The sequence below is a fragment of the Entelurus aequoreus genome, linkage group LG27 (assembly GCF_033978785.1).
Source record: "Entelurus aequoreus isolate RoL-2023_Sb linkage group LG27, RoL_Eaeq_v1.1, whole genome shotgun sequence".
Classification (NCBI taxonomy): domain Eukaryota; kingdom Metazoa; phylum Chordata; class Actinopteri; order Syngnathiformes; family Syngnathidae; genus Entelurus; species Entelurus aequoreus.
Window position 1 is genome coordinate 28657040 of NC_084757.1, and position 16182 is coordinate 28673221.

Below are 16182 nucleotides of genomic sequence, written 5' to 3' on the forward strand. Positions count from 1 at the left end.
ACAGTTGCGATAACGTGAGTACACAGCTGCGCTTCCAAACATTTGATCGCTTGCTATAACTAGCTCGAGCTAGTAGCTAGGAGCTAGGAGCTAGCATTAGGATTAATTTGTGGCATATTAAATATAAGCCTGGTTGTGTTGTGGCTAATAGAGTATATATATGTCTTGTGTTTATTTATTGTTGTAGTCATTCCCAGCTGAATATCAGGTCCCACCCGCGCGCTTCCAAACATTTGATTGCTTGCCCGTACGTGCGTGTCATGTACGTAACTTTGATTAAATATATAAGCTTTATGAACCTTGGGTTAGGTGAACGGTTGTTTGGGCTGAGTGAGTGTGTGTGTTGTGCAGGTGTTTGAATTGTATTGGCGGGTTATATATACGGGATCCCGTCCATACTACCCGCTCGATCTATAACTAGCTCGAGCTAGTAGCTAGGAGCTAGGAGCTAGCATAACAAACACCTAGGTGTTTTTATGTGGGATTAATTTGTGGCATATTAAATATAAGCCTGGTTGTGTTGTGGCTACTCGAGTATATATATGTCTTGTGTTTATTTACTGTTGTAGTCATTCCCAGCTGAATATCAGGTCCCACCCGCCTCTCACAGCATCTTCCACTCCCCACTAGTCCTTCACTTGCACTTTCCTCATTTAAAAATATTTCATCCTCGCTCAAATTAATGGGGAAATCGTCGCTTTCTCGGTCCGAATCTCTCTCACTTCATGCGGCCATCATTGTAAACAATAGGGAACTTTGCGTATATGTTCAATTGACTACGTCACGCTACTTCCGGTAGGGGCAAGCCTTTTTTTTATCAGATACCAAAAGTTGCAATCTTTATCGTCGTTGTTCTATACTAAATCCTTTCAGCAAAAATATGGCAATATCGCGAAATGATCAAGTATGACACATAGAATAGATCTGCTATCCCCGTTTAAATAAAAACATTTAATTTCAGTAGGCCTTTAAAGGGGTCATATTATGATTTTTTTTCTAAATTTCAAAACACTATCTTGTGGTCCACATAACATGTAATGGTGGTTTTTTGGTCAAATGTTGCATATATGTTTTACAGACCATCTTCAAGTCGCTTTCCGACAGTCGCTTCAGGACGTGCCGTTTTGTGGGCGGTCTTATTTACGTGGCTCACCTTCGACAGCGTCTTCTCCCCGTCATCTTTGTTGTAGCGGTGTAGCGTGCAAGGACGGGAGTGGAAGAAGTGTCAAAAGATGGAGCTAACAGTTTTAATGACATTCAGACTTTACTTAAATCGATAACGAAGCAGCACCTTCTCATCCGTGGCTCAATAATGCAACATCAACACCGGAAATGTGTCGCGTGAAAAAACGACCGACTGGAACCTCTAATAACTAAAGTTCCTTGGGTGAATTATCTAAACCCACGACAGTTTTTAGCGCTTTAATAGCTAGTCTACTGACAGATATAAGTAAGAACTTTACGCTATTTTATATTAGAAATGGTAACAGCGGAGGATGAATGCCACATAACAACGTACAAACCCCGTTTTCATATGAGTTGGGAAATTGTGTTAGATGTAAATATAAACACGAATCATTTTCAACCCATATTCAGTTGAATATGCTACAAAGACAACATATTTGATGTTCAAACTGATAAACTTTTTTTTGTTGTTGCAAGTAATCATTAACTTTAGAATTTGATGCCAGCAACACGTGACAAAGAAGTTGGGAAAGGTGGCAATAAATACTGATAAAGTTGAGGAATGCTCATCAAACACTTATTTGGAACATCCCACAGGTGAACAGGCAAATTGGGAACAGGTGGGTGCCATGATTGGGTATAAATGTAGATTCCATGAAATGCTCAGTCATTCACAAACAAGGATGGGGCGAGGGTCACCACTTTGTCAACAAATGCGTGAGCAAATTGTTGAACAGTTTAAGAAAAACCTTTCTCAACCAGCTATTGCAAGGAATTTAGGGATTTCACCATCTACGGTCCGTAATATCATCAAAGGGTTCAGAGAATCTGGAGAAATCACTGCACGTAAGCAGCTAAGCCCGTGACCTTTGATCCCTCAGGCTGTACGGCATCAACAAGCGAAATCAGTGTGTAAAGGATATCACCACATGGGCTCAGGAACACTTCAGAAACCCACTGTCAGTAACTACAGCTGGTTGCTACACCTGTAAGTGCAAGTTAAAACTCTCCTATGCAAGGCGAAAACCGTTTATCAACAACACCCAGAAACGCCGTCGGCTTCGCTGGGCCTGAGCTCATCTAAGATGGATTGATACAAAGTGGAAAAGTGTTCTGTGGCCTGACGAGTCCACATTTCAATTTTTTTTTGGAAACTGTGGACGTCGTGTCCTCCGGACCAAAGAGGAAAAGAACCATCCGTATTGTGATAGGCGCAAAGCGGAAAAAGCCATCATCTGTGATGGTATGGGGGTGTATTAGTGCCCAAGACATGGGTAACTTACACATCTATGAAGGCGCCATTAATGCTGAAAGGTACATACCGGTTTTGGAGCAACATATGTTGCCATCCAAGCAAAGTTACCATGGACGCCCCTGCTTATTTCAGCAAGACAATGCCAAGCCACGTGTTACATCAACGTGGCTTCATAGTAAAAGAGTGCGGGTACTAGACTGGCCTGCCTGTAGTCCAAACCTGTCACCCATTGAAAATGTGTGGCGCATTATGAAGCCTAAAATACCACAACGGAGACCCCCCGGACTGTTGAACAACTTAAGCTGTACATCAAGCAAGAATGGGAAAGAATTCCACCTGAGCAGCTTAAAAAATGTGTCAAATGTGTCTCCTCAGCTCAGTTCCCAAACGTTTACTGAGTGTTGTTAAAAGGAAAGGCCATGTAACACAGTGGTGAACATGCCCTTTCCCAACTACTTTGGCACATGTTGCAGCCATGAAATTCTAAGTTAATTATTATTTGCCAAAAAAAAATAAAATTTATGATTTTGAACATCAAATATCTTGTCTTTGTAGTGCATTCAATTGAATATGGGTGGAAAAGGATTGGCAAATCATTGTATTCCGTTTATATTTACATCTAACACAACTTCCCAACTCATATGGAAACGGGGTCCGCATGGACTACAATGGCGGGCGCGCGCAAATTTTCAGTATTTATGCAGATCCCAAACACAGATTTGCAGGTACCAGAAGGTAAGAAAAGTTGGTTTTGCATAATATTGCGAAAGAAAACGCCAGGTAATATTTATGCGAATAGGTGCCATGTCTTTATAATAATACTCGTATTTTTAATGCGCCGACAATCCATTAAACGGTGCGGCTTCATAGCTTACCGAAGTCGTACTAAAAAACATTTTGACGGATTTTTGAGCGCCGTGTGTGTAATGTTCTATATTCTCAATGGAACCTTTGAAGTTTTGGTGTTGTTTACTGGCGTATCTCTTATGTATGACTGCCATCTACTGGTCACACTTATGTACCAAATATAACAGCTTTGAGGTCGGTTAGCACAACCAGAATTATGCTGTACACTAGGCGCACTGTCAATTTTTGAGAAAATTTAAGGATTTTAAGTGTGCCTTATAGTCTGAAAAATACGGTAAGTACTGTGCATTTAATTCCCACACACACAGGACACAATAAGTTCCACAAAACACCCCTCATACAATATTATTGTGCTCAACCCTACCAATTACGCAGAACATCGCTATAATTTTGCTTTTGCACTTGTTATCAATTGCGCACGCAGTCAAGGTAGGTCACTCGTAGTACCTGCACATTTTCAGTTTGCACACTCTATTTAGTGCTTGTGATTTGGGATCTTAGTAGATCAGGCTCTAACAGGCCAGCAGTCAAACCTTGAACGCCTCCCACTCCTCATCAGATGTTTCAAATACAACAATAGCAGGCATCCCAGGTGGACCAAAGGGGCCGATGTATCCAGTCTGTCCAGTTCTTCCCATCACACCTTGGTAGCCCTGAGAGGAACAAAACATCATTTATTGCCTGTGGCAAATGTTTCCTGTTATGAGCAAATAAAAAAGTGTTATACTGTATATGATATGTATGATGTATATATTTGATGATTTGATTTCAGAGGAGCTGATTCGACAATCAACTTTGCAGTCCAAATGCCGGACATTGAACCTCCCTCCTACCTTTGTGAGAGCGATAAGTGTCAAGTACCTAATGCTTCCAGCATACAGCAGATGTTTTAGGAGGATGTTCCGAGATGGGGACACGGAGCCCAGTGTTTCCCATAAACTGCCAAGATACCTGTGGCGGTGGGAGCGTTGCTATGGGCGTGGTCACCATGACATCATCGAGTAATTTGCATAATTTACTACAATGATATGATTTTCTCTAAAAAGGCTTAAAAAATTTATATTTACTAATTAATAATAACAGTTTTGTTTTAAACGTCCATCCATCCATCCATCCATCCATTTTACAATATAATTACAACACTTTATGTACATATTTATATACAGATTTGAACAATAAGTTATTCACTTGGCAACACTAAATTGGCCCTAATGTGTGAATGTGAGTGTGAATGTTGTCTGTCTATCTGTGTTGGCCCTGTGATGAGGTGGCGACTTGTCCAGGGTGTACCCCGCCTTCCGCCCGATTGTAGCTGAGATAGGCTCCAGCGCCCCCCGCGACCCCGAAGGGATTAAGCGGTAGAAAATGGATGGATGGATGGATATTTATTAATTGTGGTTCTTACAAAGTCAGACAGAGTCAATGAACTCGTCTCAACAGGTCTAACTCACGTCATTATGTTATTGGTTTGCTAGCATTTATAAGAGTACTGGTTTCATTTTATATCAGATACATATATTAATTTAACTGTTGCAAGTTACTTACATGTGGTGGCAGCTCATCCATAGAAATGTTTAGGGCGGAGCCGCCAGGTATTTCCTGGTTTTGTGAGGTTGATGATGTCATCACAGACAACATCAGATCGTACCAACTCACAGGGGGTAGTTTGTTTTCTATTTAGATTAATCTTAGGTTTGGTTCAGAGAGATTTGAGGGTTAGATAGCAATAGTATCTTCCATCCATCCATTTTCTACCGCTTATTCCCTTCGGGGTAGCGGGGGGGGTGCTGGAGCCTATCTCAGCTACAATCGGGCGGAAGGCGGGGTACACCCTGGACAAGTCGCCACCTCATCGCAGGGCCGCAATAGTATCTTGGGGTTCTTTACTTTTAACACTAGGACGACACGCTTTTGCAGTGTTGGGACTAACGTGTGTTACAAAGTAAAGTAGTTTCGGCGGTAACTAGTAATTTTTTATATTCAGTAACTCAATTACCGTTACTACATGATGCGTTACTGCGTTATTTTACGTTACTTTATATGTAGTATCGGCTAGAAACAGAAGATCTGAGTGTGTTTTGTGGCAGCGCTACGGTGTCGTTCTTCTGAATCTCTTGTGTCACACGGAGGAGGCGCGCTGTGTGTGTGTCTGAGTGTGGGAAGGGGAGGGGAGGGAGGGGAGGGGTGAGCGCAGCAGCATTCGTGAGGGAGGGGCGGAAACAGAGATAGCGAGAGAGTTGTTAACGCGCATGCGTCGCCAGGCTCAGCTTTTTATCGATAGATTTATCAGATTTAATTTTTTATTATCTATAGCAGGGGTGTCAAAAGTGTGCCCCGGAGACCATTTGCGGCCCACAGCTAATGTTTTAAAGGCCCACAGCACATTCTAAAAATACTATTAGAATAAACAAAAACATAACAAAAGTGAAATAAAAAAGCTTAAAGGTGAAATGTAATTTAGAAAAAGTTGCAATGTTGACTAATAAAACAAAGCTGTTTTTTTTCTTTCAAACTGTCATTGCTCAAAACATAATATTGAATCAAAATCAATGTTATTATGAATTATAGTACACACACTCTGTCAATTCTCTTATATACTCTTTATTTCTAGACTTCTAGAGTGTTTGATTATCACATCACTCTAAATGTATAGAATATAAAGTTCACAAACATAAAGAGGGATCCTAGTGGGCCAGGCCAATATTTCCTTATCTCTAAACTAAAACTGGGAAATGTGTAGAGTGTTCTGGGCTTCAGGCATGATTTAATTTCAGAATTCCTTGAGAGAAAAAAACGCCTGGTTAGGCTTTGGTATGTAAAAATAAAGTTAAAGTACTTATTTGGTTTACAGCTATGTTGTTATTATGCTGTTTGTTACTGATGTATGTTATGTTGCAGCTATTTAAAATAGTTTTGTCAATTTGTTCTGGCCTGAAATAAGTTGGCCCTTTGAAACATATCTTTGGTCTTTGTGTGTTGTATGTAGACCACATTGCTTAGCAGAGTTCACAGATGCAAATGCATGTCAAGTTGATCAACACATTGTATTATTCTCAAAGTGCAATAACAGTACTGAAATGAAGGCCAAAAGGGCATTGATGGGAGCTTTAAAAAAAGAAGAAGAAAAAAATAAGTAACTAAATTACTTTTCACAGTAACGCATTACTTTTTGGTGTAAGTAACTGAGTTAGTAACTGAGTTACTTTTGAAATAAAGTAACTAGTAACTGTAACTAGTTACTGGTTTTCAGTAACTAACCCAACACTGCGCTTTTGTAGACTAACTGTTTGACGTGTAGAAATTAGAGATGTCCGATAATATCGGACTGCCGATACTATCGGCCAATAAATGCTTAAAATGTAATATCGGAAATTATCGGTATTGGTTTAAAAAGGAAAATGTATGACTTTTTAAAACGCCACTGTACGGAGTGGTACACGGACATAGGGAGATACAGAGCGCCAATAAACCTTATTGGCACTGCCTTTGCATGCCAGCCCAGTCACATAATATCTACAGCTTTACACACACTCAAGTGAATGCAATGCAAACTTGGTCAACAGCCATACAGGTCACACTGAGGGTGAAATTATAAACAACTTTAACACTGTTACAAATATGCGCCAGTGGCGCATATTTGTTCTGTTGTGTTTATGTTGTGTTACGGTGCGGATGTTCTCCCGAAATGTGTTTGTCATTCTTGTTTGGTGTGGGTTCACAGTGTGGCGCATATTTCTAACAGTGTTAAACTTGTTCATACGGCCACCCTCAGTGTGACCTGTATGGCTGTTGATCAAGTATGTCTTGCATTCACTTATGTGTGTAAAAGCCGCATATATTATGTGACTGGGCCAGCACGCTGTTTGTATGGAGGAAAAGCGGACGTGACGACAGGTTGTAGAGGACGCTAAAGGCAGTGCCTTTAAGGCACGCCCCCAATATTGTTGTCCGGGTGGAAATCGGGAGAAATTCGGGAGAATGGTTGCCCCGGGAGATTTTCGGGAGGGGCACTGAAATTCGGGAGTCTCCCGGGAAAATCGGGAGGTTTGGCAAGTATGTGCGCCACACTGTGAACCCACACCAAACAAGAATGACAAACACATTTCGGGAGAACATCCGCACCGTAACACAACAGAACAAATACCCAGAACCCCTTGCAGCACTAACTCTTCCAGGACGCTACAATATACACCCCCCGCTACACCCCCCCCCCACCTCAACCCCGCCCCCACAACCACGCCCACCTCAACCTCCTCATGCTCTCTCAGGGAGAGCATGTCCCAAATTCCAAGCTGCTGTTTTGAGGCATGTTAAAAAAAATAATGCACTTTGTGACTTCAATAATAAATATGGCAGTGCCATGTTGGCATTTTTTCCCATAACTTGAGTTGATTTATTTTGGAAAACCTTGTTACATTGTTTAATGCATCCAGCGGGGCATCACAACAAAATTAGGCATAAAAATGTGTTAATTTCACGACTGTATATATCGGTATCGGTTGATATCGGAATCGGTAATTAAGAGTTGGACAATATCGAAATATCGGATATCGGCAAAAAAGACTATCGGACATCTCTAATATATATATACGCACACACATATATAAGCTGTGTCAATCTGCTGTACAATATGCGTGTGTCTGGGTCCTATTTTTAGGAACACTAATACAAAAACTCACAATAATGTCTGATTGAAAGCTAAAGACGTTATGACAGACCGCCTCAAAAAACGGAATAGAATTTTACATTTTCTACTGCGTGAGACACCCAGAAAGTACATGACAATAATGTGGGAATTACGATATTAACTATGAACGATAAAACACAGAATATTGACAACATGAATGTCACACCCCCTCTCGATGGACATTATTTAGAAACAAGCGAAACGCAACAAAAATGCAATAAACATGGCCAAATATGAATGCGAAGGGGAAAACCCCCCACCTATAATCTGATATAATATCACTTTACTTGCAGAATTTTGTTGTAAAAATCTCCTTCCCCGTCTGTCCCTGACACCCGCCTTTCAGGCTGGCCACTCTGGAAACACTCTGTGGAAACACTCTGTGGAAACACTCTGTGGAAACACTCTGTGGAAACAGTAGTAGAATTTCTGACCTTTTGACCTATATTTCTTGTCTTTTAAGAATGTCCGCTCATTTTCAATACTCTTGTATTTTGTGCCATTGAATGGACCAGTTGTGGGACAAAAGTGAATATTAAGTCGTGCCAACCTGTCTACAGAATGTGTTGACTGTCTAAAGGATTCGAGTTGTTATGGAACAGATAGGAAAAGCAAACAAGACATTTGACGCACTCGATAAGGAACGATGACGCACAACAGACATATAAAAAATGGCAGAAGACCGGAACTCGGGAGTGATTTTGGCTTGTGTGTGTCTTGTTTGCTCCGGAGTAACTTGTGGTTTGTCTGCACGGCCAACTCAATTCAACCTGAACTTCTGATAATGGGTAAATAAATTTGTTGTACTAAACTACTTTTGTTGCCTACTTAAGCTTCGGACAATCCACTACACAAAAAACCACGCCCACACTGCTTGGTGCCTCATCTGAGCTGCTGTGATTTAGATTACCATAGTAACTAATTAGATTACCATAGCAACTAGTATATCATGTAAAAGGGCAGATTCCAACCATTGAAATACTTTGTATAGTTCAAGACTTACAGTCATTTGAAAACATCACTGCACATCATAATGGCAGCTACAGTTTCCATCTTAAAGATCTAAAAACATGATTTGGGAATGTCCAGCGGGCCAGATTGAAAAGCTTAACGGGCCGCGTGCGGCCCTCAGGCCTTAATTTGCCCAGGTCTGATATAAACTGATGTTCTATTAACAACACTTACTTTGTCCCCTTTTGGTCCTGGAAGCCCTGTTGGACCTGGTGGACCTTGTAAGCCCTGGAGAAAGTTGGATTCAAAAGATTTTGTAATTGCACTTTGTCAAATTATGAAATGTATCAACAACATAATTAACAAATATAACATTAGTATTCTTAAACCATATGCAACATTTTAAATCAATTAATACCAATTAATTAATGATACAAAATATTACTCATACTCTTTGTATAATAATGTGTATCTTTAAAGGAGAACTGCACTTTTTTGCGAATTTAGCCCATCATTCACGATCCCTATGTGAGTCAAGAACACATCAATTTCTCAGAGCGCAGAGCAACTGTCACTATTTCTGATAACAACTACTAAGTATGGCACACTTTGTAAGAGCTAACAAGGACTACTTTGGGACAAATGATCATCCAGAACCTTATCTTTTTGAGGCCGAATATAAGGAGGATGAGCTACAAGTTTTGGAAGCTGAGTGCTAAGCAGATCCATTTCTAGTAAAACACTAAAAGCCGTCATGCAGCACTAGTGCTAAACAAGAAATACAAAAATAGTAAAATAACAAAACAGTCCCTTACAACGTCTGCTCTCACTGGCATGCTGACTAAAGGGATGTTTATACAGTACAGGCCAAACGTTTGGACACACCTTCTCATTCACAACACAACTGATGGTCCCAACCCCACTGATAAAGCAACACATTCCACTAGTCAACCCTGATAAGGCACACCTGTGAAGTGAAAACCATTTCAGGTGACTACCTCTTGAAGCTCGAGAGAATGCCAGGAGTGTGCAAAGCAGTAATCAGTGCAAAGGGTGGCTATTTTGAAGAAACTAGAATATAAAACAGGTTTTCAGTTATTCCACCTTTTTTTGTTAAGTACATAACTCCACATGTGTTCATTCATAGTTTCGATGTATTCAGTGACAATCTACAATGTAAAATAGTCATGAAAATAAAGAAAACGCATTGAATGAGAAGGTGTGTCCAAACCTTTGGCCTGTACTGGATATTATAGCACAAGGCTTGTACTCCCCTTTTATATGAGGAATTCAGCATAATCCTCACTCCTCAGGTAAAAATTATGGGATGAAAGAAGTATCTTGCGCCGTCTTCCTATTGATGTCTTCGGATCTTAGTTGAATTTCAAAGTTGACCAACTTCTCGACTTATGGCCACAACCTTCTAATATACAGATGTGAGGCATTATTTATAGTCTATTGTTAACTTTTACAAACTTTTTGCGATTTAGCAGAAGCAACAGCAGCAGTAGTAGCTGCCAGGAATGTTTAACTAAATTGTTTTGTGGACCACATTTACAGAAAGCTCAGGACCGGGGGGCCAGACTTCTCCCTTCACTATTAGTCCTTTTTTGTGTTTATTCTGGAGAACCAGCATCCTCTACATTAGACATTTATTTTTGGTCTGTTAAAGGAGTGCTCTGCTGTTTTTAAAGGCCTACTGAAATGAATTTGTTTTATTTAAACGGGGATAGCAGATCTATTCTATGTGTCATACTTGATCATTTCGCGATATTGCCATATTTTTGCTGAAAGGATTTAGTAGAGAACAACGACGATAAAGTTCGCAACAAAAAAGCCTTGCCCCTACCGGAAGTATCGTGACGTCACAAGCTGGAGTGCTGCTCACATTTCCCTATTGTTTACACCAGCAGCGAGAGAGATTCGGACCGAGAAAGCGACGATTACCCCATTAATTTGAGCGAGGATGAAAGATTCGTGGATGAGGAAAGTGAGAGTGAAGGACTAGAGTGCAGTGCAAGACATATCTTTTTTCGCTCTGACCGTAACTTGGTTTCCACACTTTCTCATTTTTCTATTGTGGATCACGGATTTGTATTTTAAACCACCTCGGATACTATATCCTCTTGAAAATGAGAGTCGAGAACGCGAAATGGACATTCACAGTGACTTTTATCCCCACGACAATACATCGGCGAAACACTTTAGCTACGGAGCTAACGTGATAGCATCAGGCTCAAATGCAGATATAAACAAAAGAAATAAACCCCTGACTGGAAAAATAGACAAAAAATCAACAATACTATTAAACCCTGGACATGTAAATACACGGTTAATGCTTTCCAGCTTGGCGAAGATTAACAATGCTGTTGCTAACGATGCCATTGAAGCTAACTTAGCAACGAGACATCACAGAGCTATGATAAAAACATTAGCGCTCCACCTACGCCAGCCAGCCCTCATCTGCTCATCAACACCCGTGCTCACCTGCGTTCCAGCGCTCGACAGAAGGACGAAGGACTTCACCCGATCATCCGTGCGGTCGGCGGCTAGCGCGTCTGCTATCCAAGTCAAAGTCCTCCTGGTTGTGTTGCTACAGCCAGCCACTAATACACCGAGCCCACCTACAACTTTCTTCTTTGCAGTCTTCATTGTTCATTAAACAAATTGCAAAAGATTCACCAACACAGATGTCCAGATTACTGTGGAATTTTGAGATGAAAACAGAGCTTTTTTGTATTGGATTCAAAGGTGTACCAATACTTCCGTTTAACTAGTGACGTCACTCGCATACGTCATCATACAAAGACGTTTTCAACCGGAAGTTTAGCGGGAAATTTAAAATTGCACTTTATAAGTTAACCCGGCCGTATTGGCATGTGTTGCAATGTTAAGATTTCATCATTGATATATAAACTATCAGACTGCGTGGTCGGTAGTAGTGGGTTTCAGTAGGCCTTTAAGGACCTTCTGTTAAAAGCTAGTCAAAGATCCTCTCTATAACAACACTATATGTTTTTAAAAATCGGCTGCAAATATATAAGTATCTCACAAGTTTTTGGATCTGAACTCACGGGCCACCATTTGAATAAGCCAAATGATGAAAAAGAGAGGACCTAAAATGTGACCTTGAGGAACAACACTACTTTAACTAAAGACATTGAAAAATTGGCTACTGTACTGACTGCATCTGAAGGAAACAAGCTACAGCAACACCTAGTTAGTTACATAAATTAAATTACAAAAAAATGATGTGTAACTGCCAAAAAGGGGTGTCTTGAGGAATGCTCAAGTTATATAAATCACGTATTTGGACCCCAGTGTTCTATGTTAGCTAGAAAGGTTAAAATGTCAATGCAAGGATCTGCCAACTGACAGTGGTCCAAGTTTCTCAATAAAACAGGAGCACTCTTTGTTTTTAGGAATTGTACTGCAAAAATGCTGGTCCCACAATTTTTTGTCTCGTACCAACAATTTTTTTTTTTTTACGATTTACACTTCACACAAAAAGACAAATATCTGTGTTCTTGTCTCACATTTTATATGCATTCTGTCCTCATTGCAGTCATTCCATCTGACTACAGGTGAAGGATATCCATGCTAACCATGGACCATATTGCCAATTTTATTCATTATAATCTAATTCAACTCTAAAAAATAGTTTATATACATTTTAGTAATTTTTAAGATTACAATACCAAAAAGTAGCCCGACTTGGGAAACATTTACCACATTCAAAGTCGTCACATTAAAACCAACTACAATACAGCTTTAAAATAAAGCTATTACAAAATATAATCTCACCATTTGACCTTGGCGCCCTGGCCTTAGTGCTCGTCCGGAAGGAGTGAGTTCAAGATGCTGGTTGACTTTTTCAGGAGTATTCATTGAAGATTGGATGGCTCCCCCTGGAGTTCTTTCTACTGATGGCAGATCATATTTCTTGGGCAGATCTGTGTTATAATTGGAACCGGTGCTTGTAACATGTCTTTTTTCTTGCTCCTCATCGTCAATACCATCTTTGCCTTCGACTGTTGGATTTGGTTCGGTTTCCAATGTGTCTCCTTCTTTCTTAATGTGATCTTTCTCAGTCGGTGCTTCAAGATTACTCCATGCTTTTCTGCTGAGAATTGGAGTAGAAACACCAATGTTTGGAACTGGTGCATCAACGTGTTCTTCTGTTCCTCTTTCAGTGGACACATTGTCTCCTTTTGCTCTAAAAATTGGAGTTTCTACTGAAGGTGATGTCTCAGTGCTCTCTAAAATTGCAAATTGGGATCCTGATGGAAGACCTGGAGCTGTGGGCTGAAAGTGCAGACTAGAAATAGCTGCCTCAAGATTTTCAGAGAGTGATGTGCCCTTCTTAACAGCCAAAGATGCAAGGGGGGATTCTGTCCACAGGTCCCTCTCAGATTTAGTTTCAGGCGTGGGATCTAAAAGTAAAGTTTCTGGTTCATTATTGTAACTTTTCTCTTTGTTTCCCACTGCAGCTTCTTCTTTAAAGGTCAAAGGGTAAATTTTGTTTCCCGAATGCAGTCTTGGTGTTATCTCTGTGGGTTTGACCTTTGCGTTCAGATCTTTAGAGTTGAGTGGTCCGGATGATAGCTGGGAGATGGTCTCTTGATTTGGAATGCCAACCTCCTGGAGTCGCAAGGAGAAACATTTAAAAATGACATTGTGCAGTTTGTAACAGAGAGCCAATTTATTCTTCCTGGCCAGTTAATGCTACGCATAGTTCATGGGTGTTACGGTGACTGTTATTGTTGTCTAATATCAAAAGGGACACAACACATAAGAGACTTACACAATGGACAACTTGTTCATAGAAAAGTTTGTTTTATAAAACAAACAAACAAACAAACAAAAAAAACCCCTCCATATTCCTTTTAAAAATAGAGACAGGGAGCCCAGCAACTAAAAAGGGGAACATAACAAAGCCTACCCAAGTTAAGCTAGCTTTATGGGAAAGAGGCCACGGTGAAGCAAGGTTGTGGCTGGCAAGGATATGGAAAGAGAAGATAGAGAGAGAGACAGAGAGAAATTGTCATGAGTGATGTTTCCACTCACTGCTGTCTGCCTATCTGCTCTCTCTCCAATCTGGCAATCAGACCTCCTCACCCACCTGCTCTGGATTAGCAATTAGTACTCCGAATATTCAAGCTCATTCATCTGACACTGCCAAATCATCTTGGAATCTCTTCACAAAATGTTCCCACTCTCCTGAACCCATTTCTGTTTCTGTCCTGAACTTTGTGTTGGTGGAAAAATAATTTTGGACAGCCAAAAGTGGTTGAAGTGCCATCTGCTTCAAAACTTTTTTCAGCATCCTTCGACGAGACTGATGGTGACGTGTAAGAGTGCTTTGAACAAATGAAAGGTAAAAGTTCAAGGTTGGACAATTCTCCTTAGAGACGTGCTTCTCCATTGTTTTTGAAAGGCTTGTTCTTTGATAGAATTATACAGGTTTCTCAATCTGTGTTTTTCTTTTCTAAGACTGAAATCAGTCTATTTAAGCCAAACTCTAATGTCCCTATTTTTGGACACAGTCTTGTGATGAACCTGGGAGCTAAGTTTTCCCTTACTTGGATACTGTCTTGGAATGGGAAGAGGCAGGGCCGGCCCGTGGCATAGGCCGTATAGGCAAATGCTAGTGGCGCCGTCCATCAGGGGGCGCCACGCCAGTGCCACAAATGTTGGAGAAAAAAAAAAAAAAAAGTTGGTACTATTATTTCTAAATACAAAAAATAATCCCACGTTAATTAAAATGCAAAGTAAAGCCTATTTAATAGAAATATTATTTGTTACAACCTTACGCCCCCTACTCCCCCCCACCCTCCCCCGCACGGTGCGCCCCCTCCCTTCCCGTATCATGACACTTTTTGGACGTCACCACACCAAAAAATCAACACAAGATGTCAAAACGGCCAAAACTGTCAGGTGCCCAGGGAAGAAAAAATAGAAAAGAAGAGGAGGAGAAACGAGAAAAAGACAGAGGTAGCAGGTAGGTAACGTTAGCCTACATGAAATTATTTGTCTGTTACAGAATGTGATAGTAACCTAGTGTGTGTCAGCTGGCTTTTAGCATTAAGCTAATGTTACATGATTCGGCAATTGCTAATCAATAAACAGCTAGTTCTGTTTTAACGTCGGGTTAATATTGTGGAGGGGGCTAAATTGTTATGGAAAATAATAATGTAACGTTAGGTAATTACAGTACGCCCACCTTACATTCCTCAGGGACATTTGTATTAGATCTTTTAAGCAGGTGTTTTTTGTTTACATTGTTATTGCCTTCTGGTTAGCTAATGTTTGCCCTGCAGGTAATAGTCACTTTATATATTAGGTATAGTTGTAAGCTTAGTTGTTAAAGTGCTCATCATTAATGTTAATTAAGCAATATCACATGAGAGGGAATGCTGTTTTTTAATTTGAGCACTGCTGTGATTCGGTTAAAGATAATCATTACATAACATTCTCATATAATATGTTAATTTGCTTTCTTTAAGTAAAAAAAAAAGGTCAAAGACAAAGCTATTCGGTTTCTTGTGAGTATATACACTTCACTGCCGATGTGGGGGGGGCGCCACCTAAAATCTTGCCTAGGGCGCCAGATTGGTTAGGGCCAGGCCTGGGAAGAGGTAGCTATGTTGATCAGCTGTTGCCCAAAATATTTGTCTTGATAAAACGACACACTATAGATTTATGTTCCTTGTTGAGACAAGTCACCCACAATAACCCATCCCAGACTTCTGTACAAATAGAGCAAATTTCGCTGTTCAAGTGCCTAGTAGGCCTGGATGACGTCTACCCCTTACAGAGACTATCACCCATGGAGATCAAGAGCTGGAATCTGTGTAGTAACGGCTCTGAGTTGAGAATGGTAGAGAGCTGCCCGGGGGTTGGGATTTCAGTTTGATTGCCAGGGAGCATGTCACATTTAATAAGGCCATGTCTACATTAAGCCGGATAACTCCTTAAACCAGGGGTGCTCATTACGTCGATCGCGATCTACCGGTCGATCGCGATCTACCGGTCGATCGCGGAGGGTGTGTCAGTCGATCCCCAGCCAGGCATTCAAAAAATAGTCCTAAAAATGAGCGATCATAAATCTTCACTATGACGTCACTTTTGTCACTTGATTGACATTCACGGCACCCGAGGGTCTTCTGAGATGACGCTGGCTGCTGCCAGCTCATTATTAAGAAAAAATTACAGACAGGAAGGCGAGAAACACTTT

At 40.6% G+C, this 16182-nt stretch overlaps 1 protein-coding gene across 1 annotated transcript in view; it reads right to left on the reverse strand.

Moving 5' to 3' along the window:
- Positions 1-16182, reverse strand: part of LOC133644665 (voltage-dependent R-type calcium channel subunit alpha-1E-like) — a 495634-nt gene that overhangs the window by 105435 nt on the left and 374017 nt on the right. The window contains exons 50-52 of the mRNA XM_062039342.1: positions 12750-13586; positions 9180-9233; positions 3841-3960 (exon numbers count right to left, since the gene is read on the reverse strand). Coding sequence (XP_061895326.1) covers positions 3841-3960; positions 9180-9233; positions 12750-13586 — 1011 coding nt within the window. The remainder of the gene's footprint in view (positions 1-3840; positions 3961-9179; positions 9234-12749; positions 13587-16182) is intronic.